Genomic DNA, 25,312 nt, shown 5'->3' with positions numbered 1-25,312 from the left:
CCAGCCTGGGCAACATAGTGACCTTCATCTCTACAGAAAATTAGCTGGTCATACCTGTAATCCGAGGCGTGCGGATCACGAGGTCTGGAGATCGAGACCATCCTGGCTAACATGGTGAAACCCTGTCTCTGCTAAAAATACAAAAAAATTAGCCGGGCGTGGTGGCGGGTGTCTGTAGTCCCAGCTACTCGGGAGGCTGAGGTAGGAGAATGGCGTGAATCTGGGAGGTGGAGCTTGCAGTGAGCCGAGATTGCGCCACTGCACTCTAGCTTGAGCGACAGAGACTCTGTCTCAAAAAAAAAAGCTGGGTGTAGCAGCGCGCTCCTGTGGTGGAAGCTACTCGGGAGACTGAGGCAGGCGGATTGCTTGTGACCAGGAGTTTGAGACCAGGCTGGGCAACATAGTGACCCCCATCTCTACAACAAATTTTTAAAAATTAGTTGGGAGTGGTGGTGCATGCCTGTAGACCCAGCTATTCTGGTGGCTGAGGCAGGAAGATCACTTGAGCCCAGGAGTTCGAGGCTGCAGTGAGCTGTGATCATGCCAGTACACTCCAGCCTGGGCGATAGAGTGAGAGCCTGTCGCTAAAAAACACATATACATAAACAAGAATTACACAAAATTACACAAAAATTGTTTAATTATAGTTAAGAGCTGGGAAAGGAAAGCAGTGCGTGGTGAATTAAGGTAGCTCAGAAAGAATGATGTCATTGCCAGTGAAGGTGGGGGTTGGGTATCTGACAGTGGAAATGTCAGGGTGGGTGGGTACGGCGGGCCATGGAGCTACATGGGGATTTGCCCAGTGCCCATCAGTTCAGAGCCTAGCTGAACAGGGGGTGGACTGTTCACCTAGGCTGAACAGGGGTAGGGCCGTAGCTGAACAGATGAGGTGGATTGTTAGTTCTGTCTGGAATTTGGCTGAGGGGTTCAGACGCTTTGTCTTGGAATTGAGGTGGATCTGGAAAACATATGGTTGTCCCAGTGTCCTTGCTGAAGGTAAACTTTATGGCCAGTAGCCCCGGGAAGCCAGTTGTGGTGGGATGTGGTGTCCTGAGCTGGCCTGGATTCCAGGAGTGAGGACTTGTGTCACGCAAGGCTCACCCGACTACAGCTGTGCCCACCAGAGGTTTTGTTGCTAATGAAAAGATAAGAGGGATTTGTGGGGAACGAGCGAGAAGACTTATTTAAGAACATTATTCGGACTCAGATGAGCTGTAGGAAGGAAAATGGGGAGAGAGATGCAGAAAAAGGAGGGAATCTTGCTTTGACACCAGGTGAACTCTTGACTTAGGGACTGACTTTTTTTTTTAGTGAAAATAAGTCTTTCAGCTTTAAAAATATTTAAAGAGTAAAATTGAGTTCTGAGATTCACGAGATGTATGTGATGAAAAGAGCTCTTTTTTTTTGTGGAACAAGGAATAGCAGCGATCCCACAGCAGGGTACATGCCGGCACTGAGAAAGTTAAAGAAGAAGGGCTTCCCTGTGAGGAGTGAGTTGTGTTGAGTTTGTATGTTCTGTGGAAATAAGAATCATTATTCAGCTGCAGATTCTACATTCTTTTATGTTCCCTGATCAAAGATGTTTTACCAAAGATGTGAGTTAAGCATATCTTTTTTTAAAAAAATGTAGAGATGGGGTCTCACTATGTTGCCCTAGTTGATCTCAAACTCAAGTGATCCTCCTGCCTTGGTCTCCCGAAGTGCTGGGATTATAGGCATGAGCCCCCAGGCCTAGCCTACCAAAGATGTGAGTTAAGCACATGTTAGTAGTCCTAAAACAGGCCCCGTGGTCTGTAGTGGTATTGGGGGTGTGTGTAAGTCACATGGTTTGGTGACAGTAATGTTTCCTCCACACAGCAAAGTCTTGGGGTTCCTGCTGTGGCAGAGAGACTGGGGTGTAAGAAGAGCACCCCCTTAGAGGCTGTGAGAGGGCAGGGGCCCTCTGGGCTGTTCAGCAGGGCTCTTCCTGGTGGGGCTGCTGAAGTCCTTAGCAGTCAGGAGACTTAGAAGTCTTGAAGTGGGGGGACGCTGAGCCCTGGCAACCCTCAGGTTATGTATGTGCTGTCAAGTCTCCCGCAGAAACAAGATAGAAAAAATGCAGCTTGCAGACGGGTTCTTCCCGCCATGGCAGGTTTCGGTGCATTCAATTAGAGGGTTTGCCTTCCACATTCTCTGCTCTCCTTTCTGTTGTCATTGCTCACTTGAATTATGCTGGAACATCTCCAGGTGACAGCCCTGTCTGGCCACAGCCCTGAGCCAGAGGAGTGAAGTTGCTGAACGGAGCAAGGTGCTGAATGTGGTGTGGGGGAAAGGTTTGGAGCTGTGAGCCCGGCCTGCCAGGGTGAGGATCCAGGCCCCAGCTCTGTGACCTCCAGCAAGTCCCGTAACCCCTTTGAGCTCTAGTGTTCTCATCTAGTGTTTTCATCCCTGGGTTATATGCACCTCCCATGCATCGTGTGGACATGTGGTCCCTGAGATTTGGCAAATGAGGGGTGTTTATGCTGTTATGCCAGTGCCCACGGTCTTTAAAAAAATGTTCTTTGCAAAATGTTACTGTGATAAGAGCACTTAACATGAGATCTACCCTCTTATTTATTTATTCTTTTGAGATGGAATCTCGCTCTGTCGCCCAGGCTGGAGTGTAGTGGCTCAATCTTGGCTCACTGCAAGCTCCGCCTCCTGGGTTCGCGCCATTCTCCTGCCTCAGCCTCCCGAGTAGCTGGGACCACAGGCATCCGCCACCTCGCCTGGCTAATTTTTTGTATTTTTAGTAGAGACGGAGTTTCACCGTGTTAGCCAGGATGGTCTCAATCTCCTGACCTTGTGATCCGCCTGCCTCGGCATCCCAGAGTGCTGGGATTATAGGCGTGAGCCACCACGCCCGGCCAAGATCTACCCTCTTAAGAGATTTTTCAGCGTGCGATGTTTTATTGCTGACTGCAGGTGCAGTGTTGTGGGGGAGCTCTCTAGAGCTTATTCCTCTTGCTGAACTGAAACCTTGTGCTCATTGATTGGTAACTCCCCATTTTCCCCCACTGCGGTCCCTGACAACCACCATTCCACTCTTCAAGTCTATAAATTTAGCTACTTAGATGCCTCGTCTGAGAGGAGTCACATGGTATTTGTCCTTCTGTGCCTGGCCTCTTTCAATTAGCCCTCCAGGTGCCTGCATGCTGGCGCTTTTGGCGGAACTACTGCTTTTCTAAGGCTGCCTGGTATTCCATTGTAGGTGCATTACCATGTGTCTTTACCCATTCATCTGTCCTTGATGGTTAAGTTGGTTTCACGAAACTCCTGGAAGAAAACATAGGTGAAGACGTTCAGAACACTGGTCTTAGCGGTAGTTACATGAGTGCTACACTAGAAGCACAGGCAACAAAAGCAAAACTAAACGAGACTGCATCGAACTAAAAAGCTTCTACACAGCAAAGGAAACAGTCAATGGAGTAAAAAGGCAACCTGTGGAATGGGGAAAAATGTTGGCAAACTGCATATCCGATAAGGAGTTCATAACTAAAAAGTATAAGGGATTCCCACAAATCAGCAGTAAAAAAACAAAGAACCCAACTCAAAAATGGGCTAAGGACTTAAACAGACATTTCAACTCAGAGTTTTTTATTTTTATTTTTTATTTTTTATTTTTTTGAGATGGAGTCTCACTCTGTTGCCCAGGCTGGAGTGCAATGGCACCATCTCGGCTCACTGCACACTCTGCCTCCTGGGTTCAAGCGATTCTCCTGCCTCAGCCTCCCAGGTAGCTGGGACTACAGGCATGCACCAACATGCCCAGCTAATTTTTGTATTTTTAGTAGAGATGGGGCTTCACCATGTTGGCCAGGCTGGTCTTGAACTTCTGACCTCAAATAATCCACCTGCCTCAGTCTCCCAAAGTGCTGGGATTACAGGTGTGAGCCACCGTGCCTGGCCTCAACTCAGAGTGTTAGTAACGTAGCCGGCAGTGATGTCCAGATGCGGACACAGGGACACTTGGGAGGGAGGATGGGAGCTTTGTCCCTTGTCCCCACCTGCTCCTCAGTATCTCTTCATGCCTTCAGGAGAGTTTTAAAGTTTTAAAGGGTTTTCATATTAGAAATAGCCTGTTTTATTCTATTCTTGGACATGAGTTTTGGCATTGTTCCTAAAGTGTCATAAAAAAGTGTATAGGAAAGAGGGCTGTCATACTGTGGTATAAGCTTTCTGTGCCCTTATTAATATATGAGACAGAGCATACTTCGTCAAAGTAAAAACTCACGCTTTTTCCAAGTTTTAAGGTATCTGGGCCTGGTGAGAGCTAATGAGTTTACAAAAAATTGCACAGTCTCATTATGAAATCCTGCAGTATAAATAATCACACGTGGTTTGTGAGTGTTTAATGTAGATGTATTAAAATTCCCGTGTCCTGGAGGAAGTTGAGAATGCCATTTGTGCATATGCGCATGTAGAGGGGGCTTTATGATATTCTTTCCCTTGTAACTTGATGCTATTTGAAACACGTAAAACTGGTCAGAGTTCTTTCTCATTTTTTCTTTTTTTAGTGGATGTGCAGGGCAATGTAGTATTTTGGAAAGAGAGAGGCCTAGACTTTAAACATTTTCAGAATCTGAAGCCTGAGCTTGCCGTGAATGAGTGTATGACTTTTGAGCATGTCATTTTTTCTGTTTCCCAGTGTCGTCTTCTGTAAAACAGAAATAGTCACACTCGCTTACCTCTCAGAGTTGTCTTAGGGTGAGACAGAAGCCTGCATTCTTTATGCCTGCTTGTCCTTCCAGGGAATGCTCTGGAATTGGAACAGCCCGTGGGCCACCCCCGAGGATAGGTGACTCTTAGAAGCTGAGAGGAGGCAGGGCCCAGGGTGTGCGAGAGAATCAGCTACATCATCTTTCAGGTTCCTGCCGCGGTGGGTGAATTCTGTTACTCTGTGCCCGTGAAATGGGAGGCGTCATAGAAGTCATAGACATCAGACGTAGAGTTTGACCTGAGTGAGTCAGTTGCCCTCTTGGGGCTCCCATATTCTTACCTGTGAAATGCAGTAATAATACTGGTAATGTTATTATTATCAATGAACAGTTCTTGATCACCTCATATGTGGCCAGGCATGGTGTCAAGTGCTTTATGACATTTCTTCATTCATTCAGCAACTATTTAATGAATGCTGCCGTATGCCAGGCACCATTCCATGCTCTGGGGATCGGTGGGATCACTGGCTAGGATGGTGGGGGGGACAGACTGACTCCCTGCCTGCATGGAGTTTATATGCTAGTGCATGACAGAAGATAAATAGATATGTGGATGAGGTGATTCCCGTGGTCAGTGCTGTAAAGAAAACTAAGTCAGGCCAGGGGGCTGGAGTCTGGTGGGAGAGCAGGTCGTGTTTTTATTAGGATAAGGCCCCTCCGAGGAGGAGAATTTGAGATCTGAGTGAGGCAAGGGGATGAGCCTCGCAGAAACAAGTGCAAATATCAGCTCAGTGGCTGGCAGGAACTTGCTGTGGAAGGAACGGCAAGAGGGCCCGTGTGGGAGGAGCCAGCGAGCAGGGCAGGAAGAGAGCTGTGCGGTGGGGTGCGAGGAGGCCTGGCAGGCCACGGTGAGGATGTGGCTGATGAGGAAGCCACAGGAGAGTTCTGAGCAGAGCGTACAGGAGATGGACCTTGTATTTTGTAAGTGTGTCCCTGTGGCTGTGGAGGGCCACGGGGACTGCAGAGGGCCAGGAATGGGAGCAGGGAGACCCGGGGTGCTGCTGGTGAGATGGATTGGAGTTGATACAAGAGAGAAAGGCATTGCGAGTGACACCTGCTCTTTTGGCCTCAGCCTTTGGGTGAAAGGTGGTGCCATTGATTGATATGGGGAGACTGTGGAGGATGAGCTTTATGATGTTGACATCAGCCTCTGGACTTAGTGTTGTTTTATTCCCATTTTACAGATGTGGAAACCAAGGGCGAGAGAAGTAAAAAATTTGCCCTAGGACCTGGCCAACAAGTCTCTCCTAAAATTACAAAAATTAGCCGGGCGTGGTGGCGCCTGCCTGTGGTCCCAGCTACTTGGGAGGCTGACGCAGGAAAATTGCTCTAACTCAGGAGTCAGAGGTTGCAGTGAGCTGAGCTTGAACCACTGCACTCCAGTTTGGGTGACAGAGCAAGACTCCCTCTCAAAAAAAAAAAAAAAAAAAAAAAGTTTGCCCTAGGAAGAAGCTGAGCCAGGATTAGGATCCAAGTCTGAACTATGCCCAAGCCCTTGCGTTTTCAATCATTTTTACTGTACTCTGTAAATACCTTCATTTACTCTCCTTGCCAGATTGATACGAAAGTACCTGCAGAAACGCTTGGGAGATGGATCTGTTTTGTTTTTAGTATGGCTTTATTGCAGTATAATTTATATTCCGTACAATTCACCCATTATACGTGCACAGCTCTGTAGTGTTTAGTAAATTTGTAAGGGTGGGCAGCCTCCCCCTAGCCCAATTTTAGACTTTGCAGTCAGTTCCCCCTCCCGCCCCCAGCCTTAGTTAATCAGTGATCTTTTCTCTGTCTCTAGCGTTTTGCCTTTGCACAGGTAGAATCACAGGGTGGCCTCTTGTGTCTGGTTTTGTTCATGTAGCATAGTGTTTCTGGGGTCCATCCATTGTTGCCTAAGACATCTGCTTTTAAGGAAACTTCTTGGTATTTGTCATCTGTCCTAAGAGGTACTCTGTGCTGATGAGAAAAACGTCCGCTGAGATGTGCCTTAAGATGAGAATAAAAATAACAGGGGCTGGCATTTCCTGAGCATTTGTTATATGCCAGGCACCGTTATGACCATTATTTTCTCTGATTTCTAGAAATCAGTTTTAGAGGCACCAACCAATGAAGTTCCATGACAGGTGCCGTGATCAGTGATTTACAAGTGAGGAAGCCGAAGCATAGGGAAGTTAAAAACTTGCTCAGGGTTTTAAGAACTGGGATCAGACCTGGGCCTTCTCCTCATGGAGCTGCGTCTTTACTGCTCCTTCACACTCCCTTCACCATGTGTTTCAGGCTTGTGTCTTTGTAGCCTCACAAAGAGATTGGGATTCCATTTGGAGAATGCGTTTGCCACATTTGCCAGTTTTTTTTTTCTACCCCGGGTAGAAATGCTGGAGTAGACACTGTTAAGGATGCAAGGGTCTTGCTCTGTCGTGCAGGCTGGAGTGCAGCGGCACCACCATAGCTCACTGCAGCGTTGAACTCCTGGGCTCAAGGAATCTTCCCACCTCGGCCTCCTGAGTAGCTGGGACTACAGAGTGCTTCACCACTCTAATTTTTAAATTTTATTTTTTGTAGAGATGAAGTCTTGCTCTGTTGCCCGGTTGGTCTTGAACTCCTGGCCTCAAGCATTCCTCTTGCATTGGCCTCCCCAAGTACGGGTGTGAGCCACCGTGCCTGGCTGAAAATTGTGGTTTTAAGGAGAATATTTGTACTGAGTTTTTATTTTGGCATTACCATATGGAGATGATAGTGTCCTAAAGTGATCCATTTGTGAAGTAGTTTTCTTAGGCACAGTGTCAGGATGGCACCAAATTAAAAACACATAATTATGTCATCAGGCAGAGCCTGTGTGTTTGAGTTGTTTTAAATGTTGTGTTTACCAGAAATGCCATTTTTGTACAAAGTGCCCCAAGGCTGTTACCCTATTAATGGATGGAATTTAATTAGGCATCATGCATTTTTCAAGATGTTTATCTAATTGTATTATATATTAGTACATTTTATTCTCAAACAATTCTATATTTAAACGGTATTTTTTCCTGCCACATTTAGTCTATATTAGAAGATTTCTTAGTTTTGTTTTGCAGAGTTCTTTGTATATACCAAGAATTCTGAAATTTTGGAAAAGATTTTAAATACTTTACATACGCAGTAGCTTGGTAAGAGCTGGTTACATAACTTTAGCCACGATAAGCCGTAATTTTTTTTTTTTTTTTTTTGAGACAGGTTCTCACTCTTGTCGCCGGTGCTGGAGTGCAGTGGTGTGATCTCAGTTCAGTGCAATCCCCACTTTCCCGGTTCAAGCAATTCGCCTGCCTCAGCCTCCTGAGTAGCTGAGATTACAGGTGCCTACCATTGTACCTGACTAATTTTTTTTGTTTGATAATTTTTATTTTTAGTAGGCTTGGGATTTCACCATGTTGGCCAGGCTGGTCTCAAACTCTTGGCCTCAAGTGATCCACCCACCTCGGCCTCCCAAAGTGCCACTGCGCCCGGCCAGCAGTACACTTTTTGGAATAAGAATTAATGTTACACTGGGTTCTACCCCTGGTTTCTGGTAGAACAGTTTTTACTGGTGTCACATCTTCCTAAACTTCCTCAAATGGAATTATGGTGTCGTTAAACTAATTTTTCACATTTAGTACGTTTTTCACTTTTAAGGATTTGTAATTATAATTTTACTAGTTCCAAGTAGCAAACAAAGAAGCTTTTTATGTTAGACTACCTAGTTTTAAGAATAAAAATTAAGAATTAATAATATTACATTTTAATTTAAAAAGACTTCGTTCAAATCTTTGTTAATCTCTTTATATGGTTAGGACCCCGGGGAAGTCTGCCATTTTTTAGAAGAAGGTTAACCCGTACAATGGTAGGCCTTTGAAATGAGTGAAAGAGGTCAACCATTGTTCCATATTTGTTGGGCAATTCCAGGCAGTGCAGTGGCCAGTTAGAAATCCTTACAACTTGAGCTAGAAGCCTTGGGGAAAGTAACATTTGTGGGCAGAGGTAGGTACTGGAATGGTGCAGTGAAGAAGCTGTTATCTTCCATTGCCAAGGGACTCTGTTCAGCTTTAATCTGTGTCCTGGCTGGACGGTGCATGTCAGCTGCCCAGGCTACCAGTGTGCAGGGCGCAAGAGTTGGAAGCAGGCCCCTAACCTGTTTCTTTTTCCATTCCAGAATCGCTCTGACTGGCACATGCCTTGAGGAGAGGAGATACTATCTTGCAAAACCGATCCAAGTAAAATTGAATTTGCAGAAAGTAAAAATGGGGCTGTACATGTAACGCATGCACTGTATGCAAGTTATGCCTCAATTATGTATTTTTAAAAAGATACACGAAAAGCAAAGCCAAACCACAAAACCCCGGGTAGAAATGCTGGAGTAGACACTGTTAAGGATGCAAAATCTAAGCCACCCCTTGGGTGTTGCCTCTTTTTCTCCTCTTTCACTTCAGAGGTGCCTTGTTTTGATTCACGTGATAAAATGACTCTGGGCAGACCTGTGATTTTATGCTTTTTATGTGAATGGCTTTCACATGAAGCCTCAGGGTTGCTATGAACCTGCTGGCAAAAATTTCCAGCAAAGGAACCTGTACATTTCCTCTCTAATAGCCCCAGGAACTGCCTCTTCCTTTGCTAAACCTGAATCATCTTACGTGGGGGTTTCCTGGTCCTGAGCTGGGTGTGGCCCAGCTATTTGTAGCCTAGTTTCTGTGCTGGGCCCTGGCCTTTCAACTCAGGGCTGGCTGGACATGCAGTTTGGGAAATCAGATGGCGAGAGATGGGGGAAGCCCAGGGATCTGTTGAACTTCCCACCTCCCCAGCATTGATTTCATCCTTTATTCACTTAAAAATGACTTCTTTAGAACCAGGATTTGAACGAAGTCTGTCCAGTGCATTTGATGGTTATGCCTTTTAAAGCTCTATACATGTAGAACAGTTCTTCTGCCCCCACCCCTTCCCCCGATGCTATTGACTTGTTGAAGGAATCAGGTCACTTGTTCAGTAGAATGTTCCACATTCTGGATTTGGGTGCTGGTTTTCTTTTAAACTCATCCCGCTAGTCCCTGTATTTCTATAAACTGGAAGTTATCATGAAAGCTTGATCAGATTCATATGCAGGGTTTTTGGCAGGATTAATCTGTTGGTGGTATCATCTGGCTTAACGCTGCATCAGCTTGGGAAAAGGTCTGTCTCATGTGTAGTGATTCTAAAACTGAGTGTTGGGGTCCTGTGGTGGGTGGCAGCTTGACCCTTTCATTTCCTCATCGATCTTTCTCCCAATGCCGTTGGCATTCATCGATGACTGTTGTTTGAATTAATTATTTCATTAGAGATTGTTGATTCTTCTCTCTTAATGAGATGGCAGTGAGCGTGAGATGAGATTTAAACTGACCAGGGTGTCAGGGAAAACTGACAACATTGATACAGCTTAGGGGCATCTAAAGAATTAACAGAAAAAAGCAAAGATTGGCTTGGTTCTTGCAGTCACTGTGAGCGCCTCCTGTTATTAAAGCTAATTACCGTTTGCACGGTCTTCTATGGATGTTACCGTGTCAGGTTAATTTTGTTATTTAAGTCTTAAGTGGCAGCAATATTAAATTCTGTGCATATGTGCTAACTCTCTTGTTCACATAACTTGGGTGCCTGTTCACCTAAGTTAGGAGAGAATGACCTAGGTTTAGGAGATAGAATTCCCTGTGATGGTGCAGACCATGATTGAAAGTATCTTTCTCAATTGTCATTTAAAATTTTCTGACTTGTAAGGAGACATTCATGCTTAGTCTTTTCTTATAAAAGATCAGTCATTGATGAGTTTAAAATAACTAGAAAAGAATGATACACCTGAAATAGTTTTGTGTTTTCTTCTGCAAACATACAGAAGAAATGGAGTGTTTTTTTTTTTTTTTTTTTTTTTTTTTTTTTTTTTTTTTTTGAGATGGAGTTTTGCTCTTGTTGCCCAGGCTGGAATGCAATGGAACGATCTCGGCTCACTGCAACCTCTGCCTCCCGGGTTCAAGTGATTCTCCTGCCTCAGCCTCTCGAGTAACTGGGACTACAGGTGCATGCTACCACACCTGGCTAATTTTGTATTTTTTTAGTAGAGATAGGGTTTCTTCATGTTGGTCAGGCTGGTCTCGAACTTCTGACCTTGGGTGATCTGCCCACCTCAGCCTCCCAAAGTGCTGGGATTACAGGCATGAACCACTGTGCCCGGCTGAGAAATGGATCTTTTAATGGCAACGCTCACCTTCATTGTTAAGAGTGTTTGGAGAGGGTAGATGCTTGCATTGTTTCTGTTAGGAAGAAATTGAGAGTTCCTTTGAAAGGAGCATGATCATAGCGAATGAATTTAATTTATGTATGGTCCATCAGCACCAGGCTGCATGGTGACATACTACACCTGCAGTTTGATTTTGGGACAACTTCCATATCGGAAGGCCACCAGAATGGAAATAGATTGATTCTAACTATCATGGGCAAGCCTGTCTTTTGCTGCAATGTGTTGTTTGAAACCAGATTGTTAAAAGGATCATTATAAAGTAGGTTCTAGGATTTGCACAGTCACAGTCTCATTTAAGGAATTGTGCTGTTGACCAAACACTTGGTTTCATATAAATCATGGCTGTGACCAATAAGTTGTAAAAGAAAGTTGTGAAAACTAGAAACCTGAAAGAATTTGAAATCATAAATGATGCTTCTGTTGTCAGGGAGGTCTTGAGCTTGGAGAAGCCATAGAAATTAAGAAGTCATCTAATCAAGACTCTTCATTTTTGGTGAATAAGCCAACACTTAGATGTGTTAAATCGCTTGCCCAAGACCACACAGCTAATGATTTGCAGAGTTGGAACCAAAACTCATCCTGGAATAAGGACCATTAGTACGTAAGTGTTTCTTGTGAACATGTTAAATGCTTTTTACATGCGTCATTTTTGGATCCTCACGACAACCCTGTGATTTAGGGCTGTAATTGGCTTCATTTTCTCAGGAGGATGTTGAGACATAGAGACATTGAGTATCTTGCCCCAGATCACCCAGAACTGAGACATATTCACTACAGAGAATGCACTCTTTTTTTAAAATTGTTAAAAATTTTTAAATTTTACTTTATGTTCTGGGCTACATGTGCAGAACGTGCAGGATTGTTACATAAGTATACATGTGCCACGGTGGTTTGCTGCACGCATCAACCTGTCATCTAGGTTTTAAGTCCCACGTACATTTGGTATTTGTCCTCATGCTTTCCCTTCCCTTGCCCCTCATCCCCCGAGAATGTGCTCTTACTCACTCTGTGGTACCGGCTTCTGATTCGTTCGTTCATTCATTCGTTTCTTCCTTTTTATTATTATTACTGTTTAAAATTCATTGTTTCGTGTTAAAGGAATGCCTTATTCCTAACAGCCTATAAACATTGCCTTTCGCGGACTTCCCATATACTCTTAAAATCGATGTTTTTGAAAACCTACCAGCCCTAATTATTGCAGATATGGTCAATGGAAATCACTGGCTATAATAACTGTTATTTTAATAATTGGTAATTGTGCCTGGCTTATTGGTATTTGAAAAAGCTTTCAGATTATGGATGGTTCAGGACTCTTAAAAGATGTATAAGTAAGTTTGAACTGATAGTTTCTTTCTTTTGATAAATGTCCTGTGCCAACCCACAGCTTTAAAAATACTTCCCTTGACCATTCTTTTTAAAAAGTCACCACTTACTCTTTTTTCTTTTTTTTGAGACAGTCTTGGTGTGTCACCCAGGCTGGAGTGCAGTGGTGTTATCTCGGCTCACTGCAACCTCTGCCTCCCGGGCTCAAGTGATTCTCCTGTCTCAGCCTCCCAGGTAGCTGGGACCACAGGCATGCACCACCACGCCCAGCTAATTTTTGTATTTTTAGTAGGAATGGGGTTTCACCATGTTGACCAGGCTGGTCTCGAACTCCTGACCTCAAGTGATCTGCCTGCCTTGGCATCCCAAAGTGCTGGGATTACAGGTGTGAGTCACTGCACACGGTCTCACCACTTATTCTTTAAATTCTTGGAAACTTCATGGAGGAATCGACTTGGGATGGGTTTGGAGCCCTCATTCTCTTCTTCCTCCTTTCACTCCCCTTCAGTCATATCCTGGGCAGCCCTGAAGCTGAGATTTCATAAAGATCAGATGTGTTTTTGGGAGATAGCGTGTGTGGGGTGATGGGCGGGGAGGAGTGGAGGTGAGAAGTCAGCCTGTGGCATGGGAGAGGGTGTTTGGTGTTGATTTTCTGAGTGTCAGCCTCTTGTTTCTCGGGATGCTTGGTCAACGGTCTTTTTCTCTATTTGCACTGCCTACAAAGAGCTGGATGTGGATGCCTCCGGGAGCTTATGGGACCCACTTACCTGTGTGAAGCCGGCCCACAGGGAGGGATAATGGGTAGATCCTGGGAACGTCCAGGGAGACTTTCACGTGGGCGTGGTTTGTACTCTGACCCACTGGTGACTTTAAACAATTTGTCATAAAATACCACAGTTGGCTTTGCAGCTATCTGGTATTTGTGCCTGGAGTAGGTTTGTTTGTTTTGTTTTAAATGCTTCTAAGTTACAATTCTTTGTGAGCTTCCTGTTTCATACTTACAGCTGAAATATGTGATGACTGAATCTACCAGGACTGCTTTTTTCCCCTTTTCTCCATTTGTGCTGGAAACAGAACAGCTTGCACGCACAGCCTGGAGCATGTTGCCTGCATGTGCTTCTTGGTGGACCATAGCACATGGCTGACTAATTTCAAAAACCCCCTATTTATATCCTCTTCAGAATAGCTGTCAGAGTTAGGCACTCTCTCTGCTAATGTCATGCCAATTAATATGGATTTTAAAATGGAGGTAAATTACTTTTTACTCATGGGTGAGTCATTAGATAGTCTTCTTTAAATACACATCCCACCATTTCTCTCATGTGTGTCACACTAGTAATTGGCCCATGCTGGAGTTTTCAGCAATTATGATAGGATTGAATGCAGGACAAGGCTGTGGAGAACACCTAACCCTCTTATTTTATAGATGAAACGACAGCCCGGGGCTGCTGAATTACTCAGAGCTCAAAGCTCCTTGGTGCAAATCTAGGACTGGAGCTCTCTCCTCCCATACTTCAAATTGAGCACAGTGTCCTTTGCTGTCACCCACCTTGCCTCACGCTACCTACCCCACATGCTGGCGCTTGCCACCACAGAAGAATAAAAACAAGGACAGGAAATAAAACTTCCTAGTTACTAGGCTTGTGGTAACATTTTTATAGCAGAAAACAAGATAACGTTTAAAATATGTGATCCTAAAAAAACTGTCTTTTTTGGGGGGTGTTTGTGTAAGACAAATTCCTATACTAATGGGAAGTCTTAAAAACGTTAAACATGAAAAATGATTGTTCATACTATGAACATAAGCCTAGCATTTATTTAAATGTATGAGAACTGTCTTTGTCGACTGTATCTGTTGTCCACATTTTGACTTCTAGGGCTAAGCAACTTCCTGCGATTGGATAAATATGGGAGTTCTTTCTAAATAAATATATGAGAATATATTTCTGTGCATAAATACATGAGAATAAATACACGAGTTCCAGCACTGTGTCTTAAACTGCCATTATCCTCACGCTTTTTTCAGATGTATGTTATTTATTAGTTCCAACACTGGCGCATTTGAAGGACGATGAACTTTGTGCTAGATAGATCTAGGCGGCATGTCGTAAGAGCTTTTACATTGGTGAGTTCAAGTTTTCTCATCTCTGCGGTGTGACTGTTATCAGGCAGTCAAAGCACCTGGCACAGTACCTGTACACAGGTGTGAACAAAGGTTAGTGTCTGCTCCCCCAAGTTGGTGTTGTGATGTGATGTCATACGTGATTGTTTACACTCTCACCTGATGGGCGAGACTATTCAATTCTCACAGGACTCAGTGAGAGAGAGTTTGTCCCAGGATTGGGGTGAATGTGTCACCTATATCATCCTGTTTCACCTATATCATCCTCTTGGGTCTTCTCCACCTGAAATGTAACCTAGTTTGATAAGCAGCGGTAGAATACAGAGATAGGTTAGGAACCTGGTGGGGGTAGAGGGTCCAAACTGGAGCTCTGGGGTCTAACTGGAGAGTGGAGGAGCAACCCTGGGCTCAAAGGTATGGATGGCTGTCTTCATCCGTTTGGGCTGCTGTAAAAAATACCACAGACTGGGTGGCTTTAACAGCATTTATTTCTCACAGTTTTGGAGGTTGGGAACTCCAAGATCAAAGGTGCTGGCAGATTCGGTGTCTGGTGAGGGCTCCCTTCCTGTTTTGCAGAAGGCTACCTTTTTGCTGTATCCCTACATGGTGGAGAGGGAGAGCATCTGTCTGGTGTCTCTTTTTCTAAGGGCACTAATCTCATTCATGAGGGCTCCACTTTTATGACTTAATTACTTCCCCAAAGCCCCACTTCCAAATATCATCACATTGGGATTAGGGCTTAAATAATATGAATTTATGGCGGGGGAGGAACATTCAGTCCATAGCCATGGCCAAGGTGAGCAGAGGCTTCAAGTCTATGGGCAGGATTCTCACCTTGTATTTTTTTTCTTTTATTTTTAAGTCTACCACAGAGACATTCTTTGCTACAGGTAGGATTCTTAAAAGCAAAGAAGTGTTCTGTAGAGAAGGTAAGTTTTCAGTGGTGCTGGAGGAGGATAAGGAGGATGTGAGTTGTAAAAGTGAGAGTGAGGCTGTAGGTCAGGAGTTGAAGTAGCACATGAGGAATTCGGGTCAGGAGGTCACCAGTAACCAGGAGTTGACAGTGGTGCAGAGTCAGTGCTCTTGCCCAGCTGTTTTATTGCTTGCTGGGTTCCTGTTTATGCAGGAGCTGATTGCTGGCTGGGGTCACCCCTGCACGCCCAAGCAAGAGGGATCCAGGGTCAGCAGGTAGTAGCAGGAGAACCCCCTGAGGGTGCCTTGTATGCAGGGAGAGCGCATCTCCTGTTTGGTTTGGGACGAGCCTGGTCCAGGTGTAATTACTAACAGAGGCTTCCTCCACACTCAGCAATGACTACTGTGGTCGACAAGTAATATGGTCACCTTACTTACGAGTACTTGGTTGCAGAGAAGTATTTGTTATGTGTATGAGTGAAGATCCTGACTAAAGATTTGACCAGCACAAGGTTCTGTAGTGAGTCCATGGTTTACCTGTCTCATGGGTGGAGCTTGGCTGCCTCTCTTTGTGTATTTGTTATTTGAACTCCAAAGAACATTCTGCGCCACACTTTTCAGAGCTCTTTTCTCCCAGTGTGTGTTTTAGACGGCCGTCTGTTTTGTCATCGATCAGCTAATTCTGTAAACCTCAGGGCAGCCGCACACGCAGCATCTGTAATTGCACCTCTGTAATTGGCTGGAATGTTCGAGAGACTGGACTTGCTTTTCCTGGGCCCACCCAGGGTATGTGGCTGGCTTCACCTAAAGGCTTGGTGGCAGGGACTGGTGAGAGAGGGAAGAGGAAGAGAGGAAGGAGAGGAAGGAGAGGAAGGAGAGGATGTTTGGCCTTCTACTCATCGGCCTGATTGACAGGGGCTGGGAAAGTCTGACTCTTAGTTGACTGCGGGGAAGATCTGGCATGTGAGAGTGGAGGTGGCTGAGGTGGGGTCCAGGTGTTTCTAGTGGAGGGTGTCCAGGCTCTTGGCATTTTAAACAAAGAGTTGAACAAAACTCACAAACAAAGCAAGGAAAGAATGAAGCAACAAAAGCAGAGATTTATTGAAAACAAAAGTACGCTCCACAGGGTGGGAGCAAGCTGGGCATACGGGCTTAAGAGCCCAGTTACAGAGTTATCTGGGATTTAAATACCCTCTAGAGGTTTCCTGTTGGTTACTTGATGTACACCCTGTGTAAATGAAGTAATGGCCCACTATCGGTCTGATTGGTTGCAGGAGGGGACCAATCAGAGGCTGAAGCAAAGTTACAAAGTTACACCCTATGGCAACATCTGATTGGTTGCAGGAAGCAACCAATTAGAGGCTGAAGTGAAGTTCCAAAGTTATACTCCTATGCAAATGAAGACTTGGCCTGTGACCAGCCTGACTGTACGGGAGAGGGGACCAAGCAGAGGTCCTTTCAGTTTTTCATCTGCCATGCAGAAAAGGTGGGGGTTGCAAAGGGAGTATCCTTTGGTCCTTTTGTTACTAGGGCATGGAAAGTTGGGGTTTTCCTTTTGATTTAGTTCTAGGAAGTCAGTGTGAATCGGCCTTAGGTTCCCTGCCTCCAGCCCCTCTTCTACCTCACAGGGTCCGTATTGTGGAGTTGTTTATAATTGTAGGGAGAGCACTGCATGTGTGTTCCTGGTTTTCTTTTGACATGGTTTCTCCATCCCTTCTGGGAGGAGTCGATGCACCTCCTTGAATTTCTGCACCAACTGTTTTATTTGGATCCCAGCATCTTATAGGCTGTTGTCTTGTTTTGCAACTTTTTCATTTATGGTGAAATGGAGTGAAAGACTCTGGGTGCCAAGGGCCATGGGGTGCGAAAGCGTAATTCTCATCGGCAGCTGGACCTGGGAAGTCCTTTTCCACCTTTGAGTTTTCCCCTGGTCACTTGGTTATACACTGCGCTTTTCCATATCTGGTTGGCAGCTCTGAGGACAGCGACCCTGGCGTCCTCATCTTTGTGTCTCCTGAGGGTCCTACAAGTAGTAAGTGCTTATTCCTGAGTCATCGCTGCTGCTCAGCTGAGACACCCAGCGAGCTACCCAGATCGGACCCGGAGTGTTGCTGCTTATTTTAGGTGGGCCGGGCTGGGCATCGGGAGGGCCTGTCTTGCTTGGCCCCTCCGTCAGTCTTTGTTTCGGACCCAGTATGTCTCAGCATCTGGATCTGCTGGAGTAGCTAGGCACTCCTGCTGAAAGGCAGCGTTTATTTCAGTGTCAGTATCATTTTAGTCCCACACTTCCTGAACTCAAAACCCTCTTTCCTAAGACCTGCCATGAAACACTCCCATGACCAACGGTGACCACAAGTCCCTTTCGGGGAGAGTGTCACTTTATACTTTGTATTGTGTCCCAGCCCTGGATCCTGAGGGGTGGCCTTGGGTCTAGGAGAGTGCCCAACGGTGTTTGCGTACGGAAGATTCTTCCGGTGAGTGGATGAACTTGTGGCCTCGTGCGGTAGTTTCTTTTCCTTTTTCCCTGTAGCTTCCTTCCACTGTCAACTTTCCCCGCTCCTTCCTGGCAGCAGATGTTGGCAAGGACGTGCCCAGGTTAGTTAGGCCCAGCCTCTTCTTCTTCCTCCAACCCCACCCACCCTATCTTTAGGACTGGGGTAGGGTGATGTGTCTGGCCACAACTTCTTTAAAAAATTAAAAATGGAGAGCCATGCCACATGCTTGTGACTTCCACAGGTGAAAGAATACTCAGCTCTAGAAGGGCGGAGGTGAGTGGGTGGTGACTTCCCGCTAAGGTGAGCTTGGGTCCTGTTTTCAGAGTTCTGTGGTCTGTGCTGCAGCCCTGCGTTTCATGTCATCTGTCACTAAGAAGCAGCAGCAGCTACTTTCTCTGCAGTATCTTCATCTCCGACTCTACCCCACCGGTGCCCTGACTCTTAAATAAGACACAGGCTGTCCTATTAGCCAAGCAAAAGGGATATGTCCTCTTCTGTCTCCCCAGGTAACTTCTGCCAGATGAAGAATTTTTCTTTTTCTGGTTTCTTTAAATGGAGAAATAGTAATAGTATGATTCGTCAGGCTCTGGAATGAGACTACTGGGCCCACCTTCCAGGTTTGCCATTTATCAGCTTTGTGATCTTAGGCAAGGGAATCACCTACTTGAGTTTTGGCCTCCTCTCCTCTCCCCTCCCCTCCCCTCCTTTTCAGACAGAGTCTTGCTCTTTCACCCAGGCTGGAGTGCAGTGATGCGATCTCCGCTCACTGCAACCTCTGCCCCACTGGGTTCAAGCAATTCTCCTGCCTTAGCCTCCCAAGTAGCTGGGATTATAGGCATGTGCCACTACGCCTGGCTGATTTTTGTATTTTTAGTAGAGATGGGGTTTTACCATGTTGGTCAGGCTGATCTCAAACTCCCGACCTCAGGTGATTCACCTGCCTTGGCCTCTCAAAATGCTGGGATTATAGGCGTAAGCCACCATGCCTGGCGAGTTTCATCTTATCAATAAAATAATAGTGCCTTCTTCATAGAGTTGTACAGTAATAAAGTTGGTGCATGAGTAGTGTGCCTTCATGGAATAAGTACTCAGTACAGTGTTAAAATGTGGGTAGGCTGGGTGCAGTGGCTCACGCCTGTAATCCCAGCACTTTGGGAGGCCGAGGGGAGCGGATCACGAGGTCAGGAGATCAAGACCATCCTGGCTAACATGGTGAAACCCCGTCTCTACTAAAAATACAAAAAATTAGCCGGGAGTGGTGGCGGGCACCTGTAGTCCCAGCTACTCGGGAGGCTGAGGCAGGAGAATTGCTTGAACCCAGGAGGCGGAAGTTGCAGTGAACCGAGATTGCGCACTGCACTCCAGCCTGGGCGACAGAGCGAGATTCCGTCTCAAAAAAACAAACAAACAAAAAACCCAAAACAAACCAAAAACGTGGATATGTGGTTGCAGTAACTTACACTTCCACGCTCTGGTACTGTTTTTAGAAGGACCATTATTTATCTCCTAGAGGTGTGGTCACAGTTTATTATCAATTTGGGATTAGAGTAGCTTATTTGAAAACTAAATGTGCATTTACGGGGATAGCAAAGCAGGATATTTGAAATTGAAGTATCCTAGCAACCTTGGATCCCTTTGGTAACCCATGGCAAACAGGCTGCTGCTGATACTCTGTATGGTTGAAGACAGGGTTTTATTCTAATGTGCCATAACTGGGAGTGTTAACTTTTGTTGCAAAGAATGTGTCATCAATGTGCCAAAGTTGAAACTGTCAACTTGGGCAAGCATCCTATACAATTTTAAATCATATCAAATTCTGTACAGCATGTCTCCTTATGATAAATGGGCATTGATTTTATTTATATTTATTTTATTTTTTCGAGACATGGTCTTGCTCTGTCACCCAGGCTGGAGTACAGTAATGTGACTACAGCTCACTGCAGCCCCGGACTCTTGGACTCAAATGATCCTCCCACCCCAGCCTCCTGTGTAGCTGGGGCTGTGGGTGTGCACCACCATGCTCACCTGAGTTTTACTATGTTTTTGTAGAAATGGGGTCTTGCTCTGGTGCCCAGGCTGTTCTCCAACGCTTGACCTCAAACAGTTATCCTGCCTTGATCTCCCAAAGAGTCGGGAGTACAAATGTGAGCCACCACGCCTGGCTGGGCGTTAATTTTAAAACTGCTCCTGGTGTGGACACCTGCTGGTGATGGCAGCCAGAGTTAGATGTCTGCTGGGAACATCCTGATGGCTGGATGAGGCTGTGACAGGGATGGCTCCGAACGAACGTCTTTTAGGCCAGTTGATGTTTCCACTGCATTCGGTGGCCTGGAACTCTGAGACTTGAATCGACTGCTTTTTGAATCGTGGAATGCATCTGAAGCTGAGCCTGACCCGGGTTCCAGCCGCTTCCCTCTTGGCACCCTGCCGCAGCCACATTGGCTTCTTTGCTGTTTTCCCTGAGCAGCGACTCACGTGCTTGCCCAGGGCCTCCTGGTTTCTCCAGATGCCTCTCTGGAAAGCTTGCACCAGATGCGCTGCAGAGGCCTCCAGGCCACCCTTTATAAATGCGGCGTCTGACCCGCAGCGCTCTCTTCCTCAGCTCTGTTATTTTTCTTCTGAGCACTGCACCAGACCAATTACAGATCTGTGCGTGCTCATTTACAAATTGCCTGTTCTCCTCCTCCCCAGGCCCGGCAGCTAGAATCTACGTTCCATAGACTTTGGGTTTTGTACTTGCTGTTTCCAGCAGCAGATTTACTTTAGTTCTTGCTCTGATTTGCTGTAACTTCAGGTGCATTCAGCCTGGTGAGACTGTTTATTGAACTTACCAAAGCAACAGAGTAAGAGTTCTGGAGGTTTTAATTTTTTAATCACTGTGCTCTCAATACGCCAACAGAAGGAAATGATCTCTGGGAAGAATGTTCTGCTGAATACATTAAGTTCCATCTTGGTATGAAGTTAGGATCCTGGGAGGCCAAGTGTGAGGATTCTGCTGGCGTTTTCTTTCAGTGAATTAAAATGATTTAAAGACTAGTGAATTAAAGGCTAGGCATAATCCTGTGCCTTTGGCCCTCGACAGGTTTTTTTTTTTTTGTTGTTGTTTTTAAATAAAAAACAGCCATGTGTTCAGTGTGCTTTTATTTGGCATGAATGAATAAAGGCTTTTATCCATGCTGTAGTGCGTTGTTCCTTGTGTAACATTCCATGTGGAAAACTTCTTTTAGACGATCATGTCATGATATTTTTTTCTTTTCCTTGCGAAGATGGATACTTATTTTTTTTCTAAGAATGTATAGTATGTACGTTTTTATTTTTGGTCCTGGCCCCCCAGGAAGCTCAAAACCACACTTAATACAGAGATCTGGAAATTTCTATTAGCCCTTGTGTTATAACACTTGCTGTTTCTTTTGTAGGGTGGCCTTGACTTTTTTTTTTTTTCAGATGGATTCTTGCTCTGTCACTCAGGCTGGAGTGCAGTGGCACACAATCTCGGCTCACTGCAAGCTCCACCTCCCGCGTTCATGCCATTCTCCTGCCTCAGCCTCTCAAGTAGCTGGGATTACAGGCGTCCACCACCATGCCTGGCTAATTTTTTTTGTATTTTTATTAGAGACGGGGTTTCACCGTGTTAGCCAGGATGGTCTTGATCTCCTGACCTCGTGATCCGCCCATCTCAGCCTCCCAAAGTGCTGGGATTACAGGCGTGAGCCGCCGCACCTGGCCTGGCTTTCTAATGCTATTTTATTTACCTAGTTGGATGTATGACTTTTTTAAGACGGAGTCTTGCTGTAATGCCCGTGCTGGAGTACAGTGGCATGATCTCAGCTCACTGCAACCTCTGCTTCCTGGGTTCAAGCGATTCTCCAGCCTCAGCCTCCCAAGTAGCTGGGAGTACAGGTGCCTACCATCATGCCTGGCTAATTTTTGTATTTTTAGTAGAGACAGGGTTTCACCATATTGGCCAGGCTGGTCTCGAACTCCTGACTTCAAGTGATGTGTCCACCTCAGCCTCCCAAATGCTGGGATTACAGGCGTGAGACATGTAAGACTTTTAACACACTCCAAATCTTCTTTAGAAGGAACTAGTGAATGACAGAACAGTTTTATCCTCCTCTTATCTCCTAATATGGGGTATTGAGTAACCAACTTGGTTTTGAAATTCTGTTGCCCTTGTGTGCTTTTACTTGGGTAATGCAACAAACGGAAATTTCTGGATTTACTTAAGTAGAATTTCCATTTCTTTGTTTGATAAAGCCCAGGGTTGCAGTTTTAGGGAAGTTGCCAGCTGGGTAGAGAGGTAGGAACCGTTTTGAGATGACCTTCTCACTGGTTTCCTCTGTTGATTCTAATTGTGAGATTTTCGTTACTTTGCAATAGAGGCTTTAAATATGCACTGCTTTACAGCAACCAGGTAACTGGCTTCTGAAGATTGAAATACGGTTTCTTCAGCATTGCTGTTTCCAAGGGAGTTCAGTTTGTTTTCATTCACAGACTCAGTGCCTTCCTCTGTTCAAGGAATTCTACTTGTTGGTATGGGTGCTTCCAAATGATGCTTAGCTGGCTGACCCTTCTGTGGATAAGCTAACATTTTAAGAAATTAATTTTCACAATTGGTATGTCAAATTGGTAATTATTTCAGAAGCAAATTAAGGTAACATCTTAGAAAATCAATTTATGGACTTGAGCCAAGTGCTTCTTACAACGAATGGGTTTTTTCTAGGTGTTTGTCACCGGGGATTTTCCTGAGAGGCTTGTATATATTAATAGAAAAGGAGTGTAGCTTTTTTTTTTTTTCTTCATTATAATTTTGGTAAAGTCTTACAGTGAAATGTGAACAAGGCTGTCGTTTTTTGTCTGCGTTTGAACGAAAATGTGCTGTACTTTTTGGAGACTCTGATTGAGTAATCGGTGCTTGGGGTAGTGATAAACCACAGGTGAACTAACTTGCAGCATTCTTTAGATTAAAATTTGATTGTCATTGTTCCCAGCAATGATTTGCCAGGCACGATAAGCATACTCTTCTGCCCCATTCTTCCTTGTTCTAATCTCTTCTTAAATAGTTCTGTTTTTCTTTTGCCGAACAGGAATTCCCGAGTAAATAATTCTTTCTTGTGATTGAGGGTGCAGTTGATGAGGTCTTCTTGCCTTCTGAATGGCCGGTAGCTGCTTCCGGACTCCAGAAAATAGGTCGCAAATGAAGACTGCTATCACTCACTCTATAAACAGGACCAGAAAGTGAGCAATGTGGCCAGATCCCCTCTCTCGGCAAGTCTGATGGGTTTCTTTTTTTCCCCCAGTGAAGACTTGTCATATTTAGAAGCCAACGGTGTTATTTCAGAATCTCCAAGGGAAATGTGCATTCGTGATAGGGAAGCACCTTGTTTATTCTAGACTTTTCTTCACTGTATTTCTAACGTTGAGGAAATTACTCAAAGAAGTTTGGCAGAGTGAAGACAGATGAGTGAGACTGGATTGAGTTTGTGGAATGTATTAATTCAGCTCATGTTTGTTCAGCTCCACGTGAAGGATCCAGCATCCAGGGCACAGATAAGTGCAGGATATTCGCCCTCAGGGAACTTCCCTATCATTAGGGAGGCTGGAACCTGCTTGCAATGAACAGAAATGTTAGCGTAGTTGCTCATTCTGCTTGAAAGCGGAGCCATTACCATTTCATTTCATTTAATGAACTTTTCCAAATGGAAAGAAAGCTTTGTACCTGCACGGACTGGCTGTGAATGTAAAGGTTGAGAGCCTGTGAAGCTCTTATTTAAACATGAAAATGGTTGTCAGCCTTAGGACTAAGTTCCATTGGGAAGAACTGGGGGAAGGGAGCCATTTTTAGGTGGCATTAGCCATACCACCTTTAATAAAAAGCTTCATGTGATTCAATGTATTTCCTGGCTGACTACAGTTACAGAAGTATTAACTGTCCAAAAATGTTTATTTTAAAGGGAAACGACTTCAGTATTGGCAAATGCACAGAAAACTAGATTATAAGTAAATACTTTTGTTCACATTGGGGGTTAAAAACATTGGGCCTACTTCATCATGGTTATTAATGTGAACAGAGGTTTGCAGTTCTGAGTTTCAAGGCTTGGCACTTGGAAATGAGCTGAGATTAGCGTCAGAGACCAAGGCCTCTCCTGCCATCTCGGGAGCTGAAATCCTAGGATCTCAACCTGAAAATCAGGGGCTAACACTCTGATATGGATCTGTATACCTTTGGAAATCCAGTTTTTAAAAAGAAACAGTTTTGAAAACTAGCACTTTTTTTCTTTGTACTATGCAAGTTTACATATGTAGCTATAAAAGGCAAACGTAAGCTCGCTTTTGTAAAGATTCACGTGAAGCTGTTTTCTTTCTGTGAATGGAGGAGTTTGACAGAGAAACACCTTTGTAAGCACACATCGAGAATACGTTATTAGAACATGATTCTTTCTCCATTGGGCCCCATGAGGCCAAGCAGAAAAATCCAGCAATAAAATGCAAATGTGAGCATACTTTCTTTAAGATGTATCATAAACTGTTTTCTGTCAGGGAATGGAAGGATTTGACAGAGAAACACCTTTGTAAGTTACATGTTGAGAATATGCAATTAGAATATTTTCTCAGTTGGGCCCTGTGAGGCAAGGAGGCATATTCCAACCATAAAAGGCATTTGCATATTTTCTGTAAGATTTCATCATAAGCAGTGTTCTGTCAGTGAATGGAAGTGTTTGAATAGAGAAACTTCCTTGTAAGCATACATTGACAACATGAAGAAACAATTATTGATCAAAAAAAGTCGTGCATTATTATATTTTTTTCTGAGCTGCTGGAAATTAATGTTTCTGTTTTCTCATCGTGTTTAATAGAGGCACATTGCTGATCCCAAATACTCTGGGAAGATTTAATCTAATAAAATACCCCTTCTCTATTCAGGGATCTGATCATTTCTGTTCTTACTAGGTTTTCATGGTATTCTCAACTTTTCTAACAAAATAGTTTTTGAGCATTGCGATCTTCTTTCATTTTGTAGTAAATATCCTTGTTCCTGTTTTATAGATAGAAAAAAAAAAATAGAATACAAAGATGTATTTGCACTGTTAGGATTCTGATGCCACAGAATACTACCGTAAATGTTTCTTTCCAATTGTGATAGTTTTACCAACATCACATAGTACAGAAAGCCGTAATTTTGTGAGCGTTTCCCCATTGTTCACTGCTTTCTAACTCAGTGGCTTTTTGTGGTGGTGGTTGTTTTTGAGACGTAGTCTCGCACTGTCGCCCAGGCTGAAGTGCAATGGCATGATCTCTGCTCACCGCAACCTCCGCCTCCTGGGTTCAAACGATTCGCTTGCCTCAGCCTTCGAGTAGCTGGGTTTACAGGTGCCCACAACCACACCCAGCTAATTTTTGTATTTTTAGTAGAGATGGGGTTTCACCATGTTTGCCAGGCTGGTCTCGAAGTCTT

General features: G+C 44.7%; 1 protein-coding gene across 8 annotated transcripts in view; it reads left to right on the top strand.

The window, feature by feature from the left end:
• The window catches only part of FAM107B (family with sequence similarity 107 member B), an 87,148-nt gene that overhangs the window by 3,428 nt on the left and 58,408 nt on the right, over positions 1-25,312 (top strand). The window contains exons 1-2 of one of the 8 annotated variants that reach the window (XM_065520305.1): positions 5,562-5,657; positions 11,432-11,601. The exons of 2 other annotated variants lie outside the window; for them this stretch is intronic. In XM_065520305.1, coding sequence (XP_065376377.1) covers positions 11,553-11,601 — 49 coding nt within the window. In that variant the 5' untranslated portion in view covers positions 5,562-5,657; positions 11,432-11,552. Of the gene's footprint in view, positions 1-5,561; positions 5,658-11,431; positions 11,606-22,943; positions 23,125-25,312 lie in introns of those variants that run through there. 5 more of the 8 variants (XM_045399600.2, XM_045399601.2, XM_065520304.1 and 2 more) reach the window with 5 other exon arrangements.

This window comes from Macaca fascicularis, chromosome 9 (assembly GCF_037993035.2).
Source record: "Macaca fascicularis isolate 582-1 chromosome 9, T2T-MFA8v1.1".
Taxonomy (NCBI): Eukaryota; Metazoa; Chordata; class Mammalia; order Primates; family Cercopithecidae; genus Macaca; species Macaca fascicularis.
This window is presented reverse-complemented; position numbering and strand designations above follow the sequence as displayed.